The sequence below is a fragment of the Convolutriloba macropyga genome, unplaced genomic scaffold, assembly GCF_964194025.1.
Source record: "Convolutriloba macropyga unplaced genomic scaffold, txConMacr16.3 SCAFFOLD_5445, whole genome shotgun sequence".
NCBI classification, from domain to species: domain Eukaryota; kingdom Metazoa; phylum Xenacoelomorpha; order Acoela; family Convolutidae; genus Convolutriloba; species Convolutriloba macropyga.
In genome coordinates this window covers 1-14,905 of record NW_027451730.1, presented here as the reverse complement: position 1 = coordinate 14,905, position 14,905 = coordinate 1, and the positions used below count along the sequence as shown (strand labels likewise).

General features: G+C 32.1%; 1 protein-coding gene across 1 annotated transcript; it reads left to right on the top strand.

Annotated features, from left to right (window-relative positions):
• Positions 1-554: 554 nt before the first annotated feature.
• Positions 555-6,798, top strand: LOC142356926 (uncharacterized). The gene is made up of 2 exons (XM_075408673.1): positions 555-1,166; positions 5,834-6,798. Exons 1-2 carry the CDS (start codon positions 687-689, stop codon positions 6,452-6,454), a joined length of 1,101 nt encoding a protein of 366 aa, XP_075264788.1. The 5' UTR covers positions 555-686; the 3' UTR covers positions 6,455-6,798.
• The last annotated feature ends 8,107 nt before the right edge of the window (positions 6,799-14,905 follow it).

The window sequence follows — 14,905 nt, the reverse complement described above, 5'->3', positions numbered from 1 at the left end:
CGATGTGTCTAGACACGAAAAGACGCAGAGGCCAATAAAGCCGATAAGCAAGGAAGCCGAAACTCTCTCTGGCTTCACCGATGAGAAACATCGCTAAAAAGAAATGTAGCAAACTGCTGCCTATCTTAATTGTACATTTCGGCTGTCCTATTTCAGTGTGACCGGTCTAAAAAGTCATTTTAACAGGTCTTTCAATGGCTCATATAATGAGCTGAGAAACCTTCTGTCAAACTGCAATTTCGAACTAGTTTTTTGTTTTATTTCAACTTAAGTATATTTTACAAAGACATGGTTTTTATGGCCAATTTTTTATAAATATTGATTTCTATAAAGATGATGTTTGCCTGTCCACTCATGCTGCAGCCGTTTTCTTTCGCCCTAACGTTCTTTCGATTCAAACCCCAAATAATATAATGAGCGAACTTGACTGACTTTCTGCTTCTTTATTGACCAAGCTAAAAAATTTTGCAAAATTATTCTTGCTTCACGCTTATACCAATGATTCATAGCTCAAACACTTCATACTATTGTTAATAATTCTGTCGCAATGAAGAGATATAATCAATAAACAAAATAAAACAGAAATACGTTTTTTGTTACTCACATTCTTATAATTGTGTATTTTCAATTTTAACAGCAAATCATTCTTTTTGCATTTTCTTGCTTCACTATTCATTTTTTTGCTGATGTCTGCTTCTGAAGGAATCAAGGTCAAACTTTTCTTGCTTACAAGAAGTTTGGAAAACAACCCTGGAATCAACGTAAAAGAAATCATAAAGCACTGGGCCCTGTTGATTGAATATTATTGGAAAAACGACGAGAGTGGTGAAGTAGAGGTAGATGGTAAGGAAATTATTGAAGGCAAGAAAGAAGGTAACTACTTCATTGCAAGCTTGCGGTCATTTTTGAGAAGCACTGAACAAGAATGGTCTGGCTATAATGGTTATAAGAAAATTTGCTTGCATGATCCGAACAATCATGTACTCCTACCGAGTAGAAAAACTCCAGAAAATTTTCAGAATAAATTCAACAAGGAAAAGAAGGAATACCATGCATTGGCCAACAACTGCCAAACATTTCTGGAACAGTTTTTGCTTTACAGTTATCTGCAGAATTTAGTTCAACTCCCTCAAACTGCTTCTGGAGCTTTCAAGAAGCTGAAAAAGGTAATTCAGCTGTATACAGCTCCTAGTCTCTATTTCCTTATCCGAAAAAGATTCCACTTCAAAAAATAATGTTAAATTGTAGAAAGATAAAAGTTGCCTTCCTAGCTCATTCGCCCCTTTTTGGGGAGTGGTTATAAGCTATGGTCATATGCGATTATTATTAATCATATTAGGTCATATATGATTGATTTGTATGAACTCTAGGTGTTCATACAAGGATCATTTTTTTCATAGAAGTCGTAAAGAGATTGTACGAAAAAATTAAAAGCGAAAAAACTGTATAATTTTCATTTTCTATCGAAATTGAAAAATTTTCTTGGGAGGCATGCAAGGTCATATAAAACACAAAACATTGACTAGTCGCAGAAATTCTTGTATAATTTTGTCAGTCTGAACATATTCAAAATTCTTTGTGTCTATTTTAATTCTTTGTGTCTATTTGAACATATTCAAAAAACGAATTTGAGATCATATGCAAATTTTTTTTTTTGAGATCTGCTATAAATGAGCATTTTGAGGTATTAACTGGTTTCACAAAATATTAAAACTTAATTTATCTATTCGGACTTACTCTGTTATTAAGTGCCCAGCTTTGCAACTGATAATGTACGTTAGATCTTTTGGTGGATGACAAAGTGATGCCCAGGAATCCCAGAGGTGATGTCATACCGAATCTGATATAAAATGTGAAATCATACCGAATGATAAAAAATGTTTTATAAAAAATAGGTTTATCATTTTTGGTAATCAATCTAGATTCATATATGATTTTGTAGTTATACAAGGATCATATTTGATTTCTTCGTAGTCTATAAGGATCATACAAGGAAATGCGTTATGATTTGTATGATATCATATATGATCATTGTCTCATCGAGCTTTAAAATAAGATTTTCATCGAGTTTTAAAAATCATCGAGTTTTAAAATAATGTGAACATTTGAATTTATGACACAAATTTCGTTTCGGACACCTCTTGGAAAATTTGTGGTAAATATTCTTCGTATGCGTTTTTTGATAAATTTTTTACCAGTGAAAAGTTACGTTTAACTTCTTACGAACAGCTGAAATTTTATAGCAGTTATTGAAGTTTAACGTATCAAGAAACTTCGACTGAATTTTAGAACAAATTTTTGTTTTGAAAAACAATTACCCCATTTTTGCGGGCTATTTGTGCTTCCACTGTCTGTGACAGTGTTATAGAAGAAAAGTTCTAAGTTATCCAAGCATTTTTGGTTGAAAGTATCCAGGAACGCTCAAATAGAACATCTTAGAATTCATTGCGATTAAATGTCTTTTATCTGAAAAAAGAGAAGTCTGTTCAATGAAAACCATATAAATACAAAAAAAACAAATCTTATTTTTTTCTAACAATCTAACTTTGATTGCAATTGACGAGCAGGACGGAAAAGGTGAAATATATCAATCACACGTTAAAAAGTTTACAACAGTTTTTTAGTACAATTGTTATCAAATGATGTTAGTGAAGTGAATGTAAACTCGCATGTAAACGCGTTGAAGTGTTCTGACATCCCAGGTTAAATTTATGTCACTTTTTTGGTAAACATTTGTTCATCAAAATCTGCATTCACTCTAAGTTGAATTTCATTGTTGGCCTCATGAGTACAGAACACAATTTTTAAGACTCTGCAACTTTCTGATACAGTGCTTGCTTCACTGTTAATTCTGTAGTAGATTTGGTAGAGTTAGTAGATTTCTAATGAACACAAAACTGTTTTGATTAATGTCAGCACTTTTGATCAGCACTTTCTCAGCAACAGGTAGTTTCCAACAAAACTCACAAGGAACTTTGCTGTTACCTCCCGTCTTGTGTCCGTGCCCAGACGTTCCACAGGTTTTTACGGAGATGTTACCTTTACTAACTACTCTTGCTTTCAGCAGCAGTAAGCTTTCTAATTTATTTGGAATTGTTCAATTGTTCAGTAAACTACTAAAAATGTCTGATTGTAGGGAGGAATCAAGACTACTCCTAGAATTATCTTTAGATTTAAACAAACTTTAACTATTGATTTCCAGTACATGGAAATGTATCACAGGTATCACATGAAAATTTGCTTGCATTTTAGCGGCAAAAATCAGTAACTTCCGAAGATGGATATAATTCAACTCACAATTTTTTTTAAAGTCATTTGTCATCACTGATACGAAAATGAGTGCAAATTTTTAAGAGGAAAAAATTTGTGTCTTGAGCCATTTGAGACATTAAAGTATCTTTTCAATAAAATTTTGAACAATTTTTTCCCGCAGAAAAAAAATTGGATTAATGTTGCATTTTATATGGCCTCTTGGTCAAAATTAAGCAGAACACAGTAAAAGAAATAATTCTATATTGGAAAAGCAGTCATTAAACTTTGGAGGTAACCAACTTAGAATATTTGATCTCTATTAATAAATTAGAAGACCTAAAAACTGCTGGTATATTGTTTAAAAAAGATATCAAAATTATACACAGCGGAGGAAAACAACGTAATAATCTACTTCGCCTAATTTCCATAGAAGATACAGAGATAAAAAAAGAAATCTCCTAAAATCCATAATAAATGACGTAAATTCATTGTATCGGAAAAGATGAGATTTTATTTGAAAGTATATTTTGGATCTAGTCTAATTCCCCCCCCCCCCACCACCGTGTTTTTTGCGCCCCCAGTTACAAATTTTATGTTGTTATATAGCACGTTACTATGTTAAAAAAACAGCCCGTGCACCTGGGGGCGTTCTTGGTAGTCATACAAGGGTCATATTTGATTTCTTCGTAGTCTATAAGGATCATACTAGGAAATGAGTTATGATTTGTATGACATCACATATGATCGTTGTCTCATCGAGTTTTAAAATAATTTTTTCATCGAATTTTAGAAATCACCGAGTTTTAAAATAATGTGAACATTTGAATAAAAGACAGTAATTTCGTTTGGGACACCTTTTGGAACCTTTGTGGAAAATATCTTTTTTTTGATAAATTTTTTACCAGTGCAAAGTTACTTTTAACTTCTTACGAAGAGCTGAACTTTTATAGCAGTAATTGAAGTTTAACGTTTCAATAAATTTGGCTGAATTTTAGAACTTTACATAATTTTTTTATATTATCCGTTCAAAACTTTGATTGCAATTTATGACAGTGTTGTAGTAGAATAGTTCTAAGTTATTCAAGCATTTTCACTAGGAACGCTCAATTGGAATGCCTCAGAATTCATTGTGTCAAGAATATTAGGTGTTTTATCTGAAAAAAAAAGAAGTCCGTTCAATCAAAACCAAATGTAATCTTTTTCTAACCATCTAACTTTGATTGAAATTGTCGAGCAGGAGGGAAAAGGTAAAATAAATCGAACATTAAAAGTTACAACAGTTCTTTAGTACAATTGATATCAAATGATGTTTGTAAATGTAAACTCGTATGTAAATGCGTTGAATTGTTCTGAAATTCAAAGAATACAGTCTCCCATGTTAAAGCTTTTGTTATTTTCGTAGTAAACATTTTTCACCAAAATTTCTATTCTTAAAGGGAATGCTTCTAAATTTGGAGATAATTTAGACTACTCCTAAAAATCTTATATTTAAACGAATTTTGACCATTGATTTTCACTAAATTGAAAGATCACCTTTTTAGAAGCCAATATCGGCTCCATTTTTCATCTCAACTTTGGATTGCCGCGGTCCATTATAACACAAAGTACTTTATATTAATCTAACAATAATGAGATGTATTTTTTGCAAAGGAAAATTTGCGTCTGGATCACCTCAAATCAACCCGCTTTCTACTGCAGTTTTATAGAATACAGTTTCAAAATTGGAATAAATTTTTCGAATAATTGCTTGCTTTTTAGCGGCAAAAGTCAAACTAAAGTCAGTTACTTCGGAAGAGGGACTTGTTCAACTCACGACTTGTTGTTAAAATTGTTAGTCAACTTTGATATGACAATAAAGACTGCAAGTTTTCAAGAGGAAACATTCCTCGCCTTAAGCCAGTTGAAACCTTGAATTATTTTCTAACAAACTTTAGACAATCTTTGTCTCATAGAGAAAAAAATCTGGATTATTGAGGCTTTTATGACCTCTTGGTTTAAGTAAAGCAGAATATGGTAATAAATGATTCAGTTTTGAAACAGCAATCATTCAAAAAAAACGTCCTCTGTGATTAATTTAGGGGCCCAAGAAAATGCTGATATACTGTTTCGCCAAATTTGCAGATTATGGAGATAAATGAACTCTCCCAAAAACCCGAAATAAATGACGCAAATTCATTGTATTGGAAAATTTGATATTTTATATGTAAGTATATTCATTGGAAATCTCTGCAATTGAAATTTTTAGTTACTAGAGCAGGAATAGTTTTTCAATAATTAGGTTTTTGTCAACTTTGGGTGAGTCAATTTTTTGAGGTTTATCCCGACATCGAAAGTAAGAAACGGATGAGGTTTCGAATCACAGAAATTCTCAAATGAACAAGCCCACGGATGATCCGGCAAAATGAAATTTGTGGTCTGTTTATGTGGTTTTCTTCTAACTACTAAATAACACTTTTGACCAAATTGACTCCTTTCAAATCAATAGTTTTTCTGTTTCCTTTTATTTTGGATTGAACATGATTTTTAGAATGAATAATTTAAATAAGTTAAAAATTAAATTGAACTTGTTTATATATTTTAGGATACAGAAGAGGAACGTGTCGGCTGCGCTACAGATCTTTTAAATAATCTGCAGAAATTTGCTAGTGACAGAAGAGAGAGTAAATTAATTATGGAGCCAAGTATTATCAAAGACAATTTCTTACACTTTTGCGCTGAAGAACTGGCAACAAAACTGGCAGAAGAATTCAATGAAAACTGTTCTGAGTTGTCTGCAAAGTTCATTGAATTATTTGCAACTGAAAATGACTGGCGGAATATTCTCATTAAAGCTGTAGAGCTAACATTAGACCTTCTGTTTGAATTATGTAGGAGAAACCAGTCGTCATTCAAAGAAGTTCTGGAAAATCTAGTGAGAACCACTCGAGGAGCAGATATTGCGAACGCAGTTTTCTCTGCATTTTTAGAGGCCGCGGTGTCAATTGTTGATTGGTACACGGCAAAGTTAATTGAATGGGCTAATAAGAGTGACGACAACAACGCCTCAACGAGTAAATTGATAACTCAGACAGCGATACTAATGGAAACTGGACCACCCTCAAATACCATTAACTCCTATATATCGTGTGTCAGATTAAGTGGAAGATTTGATAATTACGAAAAAAGGTGCTCTATCATTGCTCAATCTTTGTGTGAAAACTAAAGTTTCTGAAACCGTTGCGTATTTGTTTGCCATCTTGCTTACTATTCCTAATATGCTGTATTTACAGATCGTTATTCCTACATGTATAATCTAATACCCTTGTCTAGACCTGTAATTCCCTAGTCTGGACTCTTGTTAAAGTAGAGGCCGATTCTTTTCACAAGCCGAACTAAATAGTTCAACCAACATCTGGATTCCATCTCATGATTTTCTCCAACTTAACCATTTTCTCTAAATGTTTATTTTTTTTCTAAAAACAATCAAGTGCACATTTTAAAATGTTGGCAGTGCCAGAAGTCAAAATGCCAGAAGTTGCCACTTCGGTAGAAGTTGAATTTCGTTGAGTTTCGTCATTTTAAAACGTGCGCGTTTCGTGTTTTAAGCATGGTTAAGTGACTCTGCAGAAGTCACTTTGAAATTTTGACTTAAACTCCAGAAGTTCTCAATGACTTCAAGCCGAGTCACTTAACCATTACTTAAAACACAATTGGGAACCTTCGGTAAGAAGTTTAAGTCAATTTATCCAGAAAAATAAAATAACGATCACTACAATCGCGGGTCGAGCTTTGGCGGTGAAATGCAGTGAGAAAAAAACAAAATTTTTGCCGTGTTTTTTTACATCTTCTTGTGGTGAGAGCGGAGAATCGCGGTGAATTATTTATTTACATCGCGCTCTCAGTATTCTTACGAAAAAGAAAAATCCCTACAAGGTTTCGAACCTCTGCCCTCCTTCGTTCCTTCAACTGCTAATTCCACTGCCCCAACTGTCAATAACTTCTTTGATATTTCTCGTGAAATTAAACTAGATTGAGTAAATGTTGGAAAGCAAATGCGATAAATTTTTGTAATAAATGCGGTGAATTTCGCCATGAATTTTTGTAAGAAAGGCGGTGAAACGCGGTGATTTATTTTTTTCGCCGCATTCACCGCTTTCGCCTCCTTTTTTACATTAATTTGCCACAAAAGTCGATGCGGTGACATTTCGTTAGAAATGCAGTAAATTTTGATGTGAAATATATATTTTAATTGCACTCACTGCAATCACCACATTTTTTTACAAAAATTTACCCAAAAAATCTCGAACAGGGATTCGATGACATTTAAATTGTGCGAAACGTCTAAATGGTTCTATATCCTTTTAGAATTTACTACTGTCTATCTTGAAAAAAAGGCAAAAAATAGTGCCAGCGCTTCATTATAGTATATCCAATTTCAATGTTCATCATTCAAGCAAAACTTCCATCGATGTTCCTAAAGTATGCTTTTTTCATTTCAAATTAGTATCATAAAATTAATTTTTGAAGCATAATAACCATTGTGATGGCAGCTGAATTACTCTCTCCTACAAATTTACATAAAATATGTTTGATTATGATTTGTATTAGCTGATTTGGTAAGGCAGTGTTACAATTTTGAGTGACATAATACATCTGGACCCTTTCCTGATCTGTCCTTGTACAAAACAACGAATAGTTCAAAATGATTGATTTGTTTTTTTGTCGCCGAGCAACCGTATAGTTTGTTTCAACTGATTATTGTTATAAACTGAAAAAATATTAATTTAGTATCGCATTTGTAAATATTGTGAGAAAACAACAAATGAGTTTTCAATTGAATGGGTTTTGCTTTCTTCTATAACTTTTGTAGTACTGATTCCATTAATACTTGTATTAGCTAATATTATACAGCAGTCAAATTTATTTACTGTTTCAACATATTTTTAGATACTGGTCTTTTCCTATATAGTAATCATGAAAAACTTCAGAGACAGCTAACTGAAAGCAAAAAAAGCACTTGAAAAAAATGGCGACTAATCACTCAAAATCAGGGGACTAGATTAGAGTTGGCAACGAGATCAAAGGGTTAGAGCTACTCTAGAGTCAATAACGCTTGTCGCTAGTTTTCGAATAATATAAAATGGGAAAACTATTTGCCTATGTACCAAAGTTTCGAACATCCGTATCGCACTTTTTCTCACTCGCTTACTTTCCTGGTCATAAGTACATCTGCGTAAATTACCTGCGTAAAACAGTAATTTGCCAATTATGTTTACTCGAGCAAATGTGATTATTACAACAAAGTGATTTTTCGAAAATACTGATATATGCCAAGTAACGTTTTATTCTCATTCGAATGATTCTTATCATTGAACAATATATGAAAAATTGAAAAAAGCGCTGCTGATTTTAGCCACGATGAATTCCAATCCGCCTCACGCGTCCTAAGGGACTGTTCGTTTGACCGCAAATTTCCAATGAATTAAAAAAAAACATGTAGCCTAATCAAATACACTTCTAATTAAACTTAGAGCTGATTCAGTTTTTACTAAGCACTTCAAAATTTCACCGGATGACTCTACGCTGTCTAATATTACTGTGATGCAACTCGCACCTGGACACAATTGGCAGTAAAAATACCGGAGTCCAAAGATTTCGGCTGTGTTTAAAGAGATTTCAAAATCTGAAATTAAAGCGGAGATGGTAGAATTCTGCAGGAGAAACAATTGTTCGAAATTATAAAATTTAGTTTTGTCTCTGTTTTGCAAGTTACAAACAATTTAACGCTAACTAATATGAGAGAATATAGTCATCTGATCAAGATAATCACCGAGAAACATGCTGGATATCATGGAGAAAAAAATCGCGCATGAGCATCACGGTCAACTCATTTTTTTGAATATTTTCCTATTTGAGTTTTTTAACCAATGTGCTCAAAATTTGAACAAAGATAAAAATAATACTGTTTATACTGTTAACTTTTATTTGGGAGCAATCTTGCACCCACGTGAATTCACTTTTTCAATAGGGACATTCCATTTCACTAAAGCGAAAAAATATCAAAAATATCAAGTTGAAGCAGAATTTTTTTACTTTGAAAAAGCAATCACCACTGCCTGATTTTCGCTGAAATATCATAATACATGAAAATTATAACACCAACATTATATATTAGTTAAACAAGTACCTTTAAATTCATTTAATCAAACTTCATTATCAAAATTTTTTTATTGTGTACCAGTAAAATCGGTGCAGTTATCATTATCAACACCTCGACAGAAAATGATCACATAGTGCCCCCTTATTTTATACGGCGTCTTCTATATTTTTGTCGAGTTCTGTACAAAAAGTATGGATAATTATTATCTAGGTTTATTTCGCTCTCTAGAATAATCTTGAGCAGATAATATTTGCTGACACTACTACGTAGTCTTGTATACTTCGTTACAGCAACCAAATTTCTTTTAAAAATCTGAAAACTGTGTAGCATCAGTCAGTCCCTAGCGTGTGATAAAGGTTCATTTCATTAGTAGTCTTCTTGTTTAAAAAATGTGTTTGATCAATCTCTTTCCTTCGGACAGATTAACCAAGCGAAAATCTATCCATTTTTGCCACTTTAGTATTATTAGTATGATGTTGCCATTCTCTATTGGAGTCTCCAAAATTGAGATTCAATCTCCAGTTTGTATGAAAACTCAAGAGGAAAACGATTTAAGTATCTTGTTTTGCTGCCTCTTTTTGCGACTCAAGTTGGCTGACTCAAGTTTGTATACCTGTTACCGTATATCCTTATTCACTCGGCAGTCCAAATCTTGGACTTTTCGCTCTCTTGCTTTTATTTTCTTCGTTTTTTCGGATCGGGTGTGCCTGAAACAATAGTAAATATCAAAAAGTGATTTTAATTGCTATCATTTGCTTTATGTGACACTGTTCCCTCCACATAATTTTGTACGGAGGTGAATAAAATTTTCCTTTTCTTATTCCGACAAGATTCAGTGATTCTATCTAATCAAAAGAAAGGTTTAAATTACTTGCTTGTTTAACTGTAGATTAAAAACAATGCCAAAATTGTTCTTGACTTCTGACTGATTTTTGGGTCCCATTTCAGTTGTATTTTTCCCAAAATCGTCAGTCAAACCCAGACAACTCAGAAAACATTTATCCCAATCAAATTCTAATCATTCCCGGGTCGAGGTTTTTGGGTGAATTTTTGTAACTTTCGGTGAATGAGGTGAACAAAAATACGTTTAGGTTCCGCAAATTTTTCAGAGCAAATTATTCAATTATTTTGTTTTCCAATCTTTTTTCAGGCAGTTCTTCGGTAATTTTTTTAACTGAAAATTTTTCCAACGAAGCAACTGAGTTTACTGACAACAGATTTAGATGAATTTTAGCGACCATTTACTCTATTCTATGCAATGGTGGGGAAAATTTTCGTTTGAAATCGAAAGATTTCAAAACCCTCTCCGAATTCAAACAGAAGTTGTTCTGCTCATCTAACAATGATTTCAAAAAATTTTACCAGTCATTAATTATGTCATCTAATGATAGCAGAATGTGATGGAAACTTATGAATGAAATAAGAAACTCAGCTAGAACAAGAACCCATATCTGCAGTTTTAGAAAAATCTTCAATGATTATATCCAAGGAGCCCAAGAAAATTGCAATCTTCTTAATTACAGGTTTTCACAGCTAGGAAAGTTCTTATTGTCAGACGAAACTTGCAAATATATCGAAGGCTTGCAGCCAAAACTTTTTCGATTACATGTATTACAGAATTTGAATGCTTACAGTGCATTCAGATGCTCAATAGAAACAAAGCACAGAGACCATCAGCGCTACACCCTGGGCTTTAAAAGATGCAGTTTCTGTAGTCAATAAACATCTATGTTTCATTATAAATGAATGCATAAACAACTCAACCTTCCCTTCCCTGAGATTCTAAAAGCCGCTGATGTAACACCAATTTATAAAAAGAACGACCCCGAGGAACCAGGCAATTACAAACCTATATCAATAGCACCTGAATTTCAAAATTTATTTTAATTTTTAATCAAAGAGCAGTTGACAGTGTACTTAAAAAAACTACCTAGTCGCTCTCAATAGGGATTCAGGAAGAAACATTCTACAGCTGACGCTCTCGTTTATACTACTAAATTTATAAGACATAAAACAGATCAAAACAAAATTGTAGCAGCTGCCTTTCCAGAACTTTCAGAAGCATTTGACTCAATAGAACATGTTATCCTTTTAAAAAGCTAGGAAGATTAAGTGTCGACTCTGAAACCATAAAACTATTAGAAAATTTCATCTCTGAGAGAAAACAAAGAGTTCTAATTAATAACGTAAATACAGATGAGATTACTCTAGAACGTGGTGAGCCTCAAGGGACAGTGCTTGGACCTCTACTGTTTGTTATTTGTATAAACGATCTACGAGATCACATTGAAAAAAACTGCGAGGTGGTACAGTATGCAGATGACACATTACTCCTTGCTTCTTCTCCTCTACAACAAGAGTGCAAAACAATTATAGAGAAAATATAATATTGCTGACCAAATGTTTCACAGGACTAAAACTACAATAGAATCCACCAAAAATTGAATTCATTCTATTCAGCCGCAACAGAAATTTCAGCGAATCTGAATCAATAAAAATCAGGAACAAATTTTTTACAAAATCCAAAAGCGCCAAGTAACTTGGGGTACATATTGAGAAAAATATCAGTTTTCGAGACGAAGTGAAGCGTCTTTTAAAGGAAATGGCGCGTGGAAAAAAATAATTTATACACTCCGTAACCTCATACCAACGTTTCTAATGAAAACGGTTCTGAACGCATTCGTTATCAGCCACCTACACTATTCATTACTGTTAACCCAATCAATAGACAAAAATTTGCTTATATCGATTGAAAAGCAACTAAATTGGGCCATTCGTGCTTGTTACTCTAGAAATAGAATGGACTGAACAAAAGATCTCAAGATAAATCTTTCTACTCTCCCTGTTGAATATTTAATTAAATTGAAAAGAACCACTTATATGTGGAAACTGAGAAAGTGTCTTTTACCCGAGTTTAATCCTCTAGATGTCACAACCTTGCCCACTTGGTGCGTCAGACAAAACATTAGAAGCTGTTACATATTTTTTAATTTTATATGTCACATTCTAAAATTAGAGCGTTCAATAACAAAAACTGCATCAAAGGATTGGAATTCAATTCCTAAAGAACTAAGGGGTTTGGAAAAGAAAAAAACCTTCCCAAAAGAATTGAAAAAATTTTATATTCAACCTTTTTCTGATAATAAACAATTTAGAACTTATGGGTCGGTAGTTGGAAATCTATCAGATTTTAACAAAAATTACTAAACCACGACTCAAGAATCAACATTATCTTGTCGAGCTGAGAAATAATTCAATTTATTTAGTTACACTTATGTACTAAAATAAAAAACCATACTCCAGGCAGTATTATAACAATTATAAAACTCTCTGTTACTTGTTATGACTGTTATGGTCAATAAAGTGTTCTTTTTTGTTAAGCCTTTTTACGGAAACGTTTTTTCTGATAACAAATATTTCTTGATTGATTGCGGGTAAAAAAACTGATCTTTTCTGCTTCTGATGTACAACGCAGGCAATATTCTCGCCAGTGTCTCTCCTCGCTCACTCAGTCCGCTTCCCATCATAGCAACAATGGTCATTGAAACCAGGGCTCGCTTTGAACTGAGTTTCATACTGGTACCGGTATTTATAATGGAGCCCAGATCTCTGAAAATTGCACAAATGGAACACCGGCTCAAGGACAAAATGTTCATCATGGAAGCAATCAAAGAGTTCTCTAATTTTTATCAATATTTATGTGAATTACGTTGCCTCAAGAAAACTTAGACGATTGCTTTTATATGGAATATTAGGAAATATTTTCTGCAATGTTGCAACATTTATTTTAAAAATTTTAAAAATTCTAACTTGAATCAATTTAGCTTTTTGTGATATCTGTGTGATAATTTTGAAACAATTACAGTGAGAACTTACCTTTAAAATTTTTTTCCTCAATAAACTTCCAAAAATAGTGCATATTTATAGCTCCGAAAAACATTTCATTCAGTATTAGTTGTATCGTGAATTTAGTTGAACTGTACAAAGCTTGAACCTTTGTTATTCTCTTCAATTTTGTTATATAGTTTAAAATGGGATTGGAATAGTAGAGAGAGAGAGAGAGATGTTAAAATTATGACTTCTGAAGCTCATAACACTATGCTGATCACAATTTGATTGACATTTTTATAAATTTAATAATCACTTTTCCAACCCAATTCTAATGAAAATAATTTGTATAAGAGATTCAATCTCTTTATTTTTATAATTCATATATACCAATATATATATATATATATATATATATATATATATATATATATACATATATATAATTACAACTTAAATATAATCCCTGTTCTGACAACTCTAACTGATCACAGCTTTCTTAATTTAAATTTTATAATTAAACTAATGCAAGTAATTTGTATATGAATTTCAATTTCTTTAAAATTATATACAATTATAACCTATATTGATGCCCTAATTTCTGTAATCACAACTGTGAGTGTAAGAACCTGTAATTTCAGCATTAAAAAGAGCAACCTAAATTACAATTCATTTTATTCTCTGGAAAAAATATACATTGAAATCTTTCCTCCGTTTACAACCGTAAAACAAAGAATCAAAGACTCACTTTGAGATATTGATGGCAAAGAATTCACAAAGACTGCTTATGGAATTGAAAAAAGTTTCAAGGTGAATTGTCTGCTTGTATATGCTTGTACATATATTATATATATATATATATTATATATATATATATATATATATATATTTATATTTATATATATATATATATATATATATATTTATATATATATATATATATATATATATATATATATATATAGATATTTATATATATATAGATATATATATATATATAGATATATATATATATATATATATATATTATATATATAAATATATTCTTTCATTATCAGGACCCATGTTATACGATAAGATGTCAGCGTGTTTGGAAAATTGTTACAATGTGGAAGCTTATATCAAATTTCCGGCATATTTGGAAACTTATATGTGGAAACTGAGAGACTGTCTTCTACCCGAGTTTAGTCCTCTAGATGTCACAATCTTGCCCACTTGATGCATCAGACGAAAATTTAGAAGCTGTTACATGTTTTTTAATTCTATATGTCACGCTCAAAAATTGGAACGTTCAATTACAAAAACTGCATCAAAGGATTGGAAGTCACTTCCTAAAGAACTAAGGGGTTTGGAAAAGAAAAAACCTGCCCAAAAGAATTGAAAAAATTTTATTTTTAATCTTTTTCTGATAATAAACAATATACAACTTATGTGTCGTAGTTGAAAATCTATCAGATTTTAAACAAAAATACTAAACCACGACTCAAGAATCAACATTATCTGCTCGAACTGAGAAATAATTTAATTTAATTTAATTACACGTATGTACTAAAATAAGTAAGCACACTCCAGCCGATATTATAAGAATTGTCAAACTCTCTGTTACTTGTTGTGACTGTTATGGTTAATAAAGTGTTTTTTTGTTAAGCCTATTTACGGAAACTTTTTTTTCTGATAACAATTTTT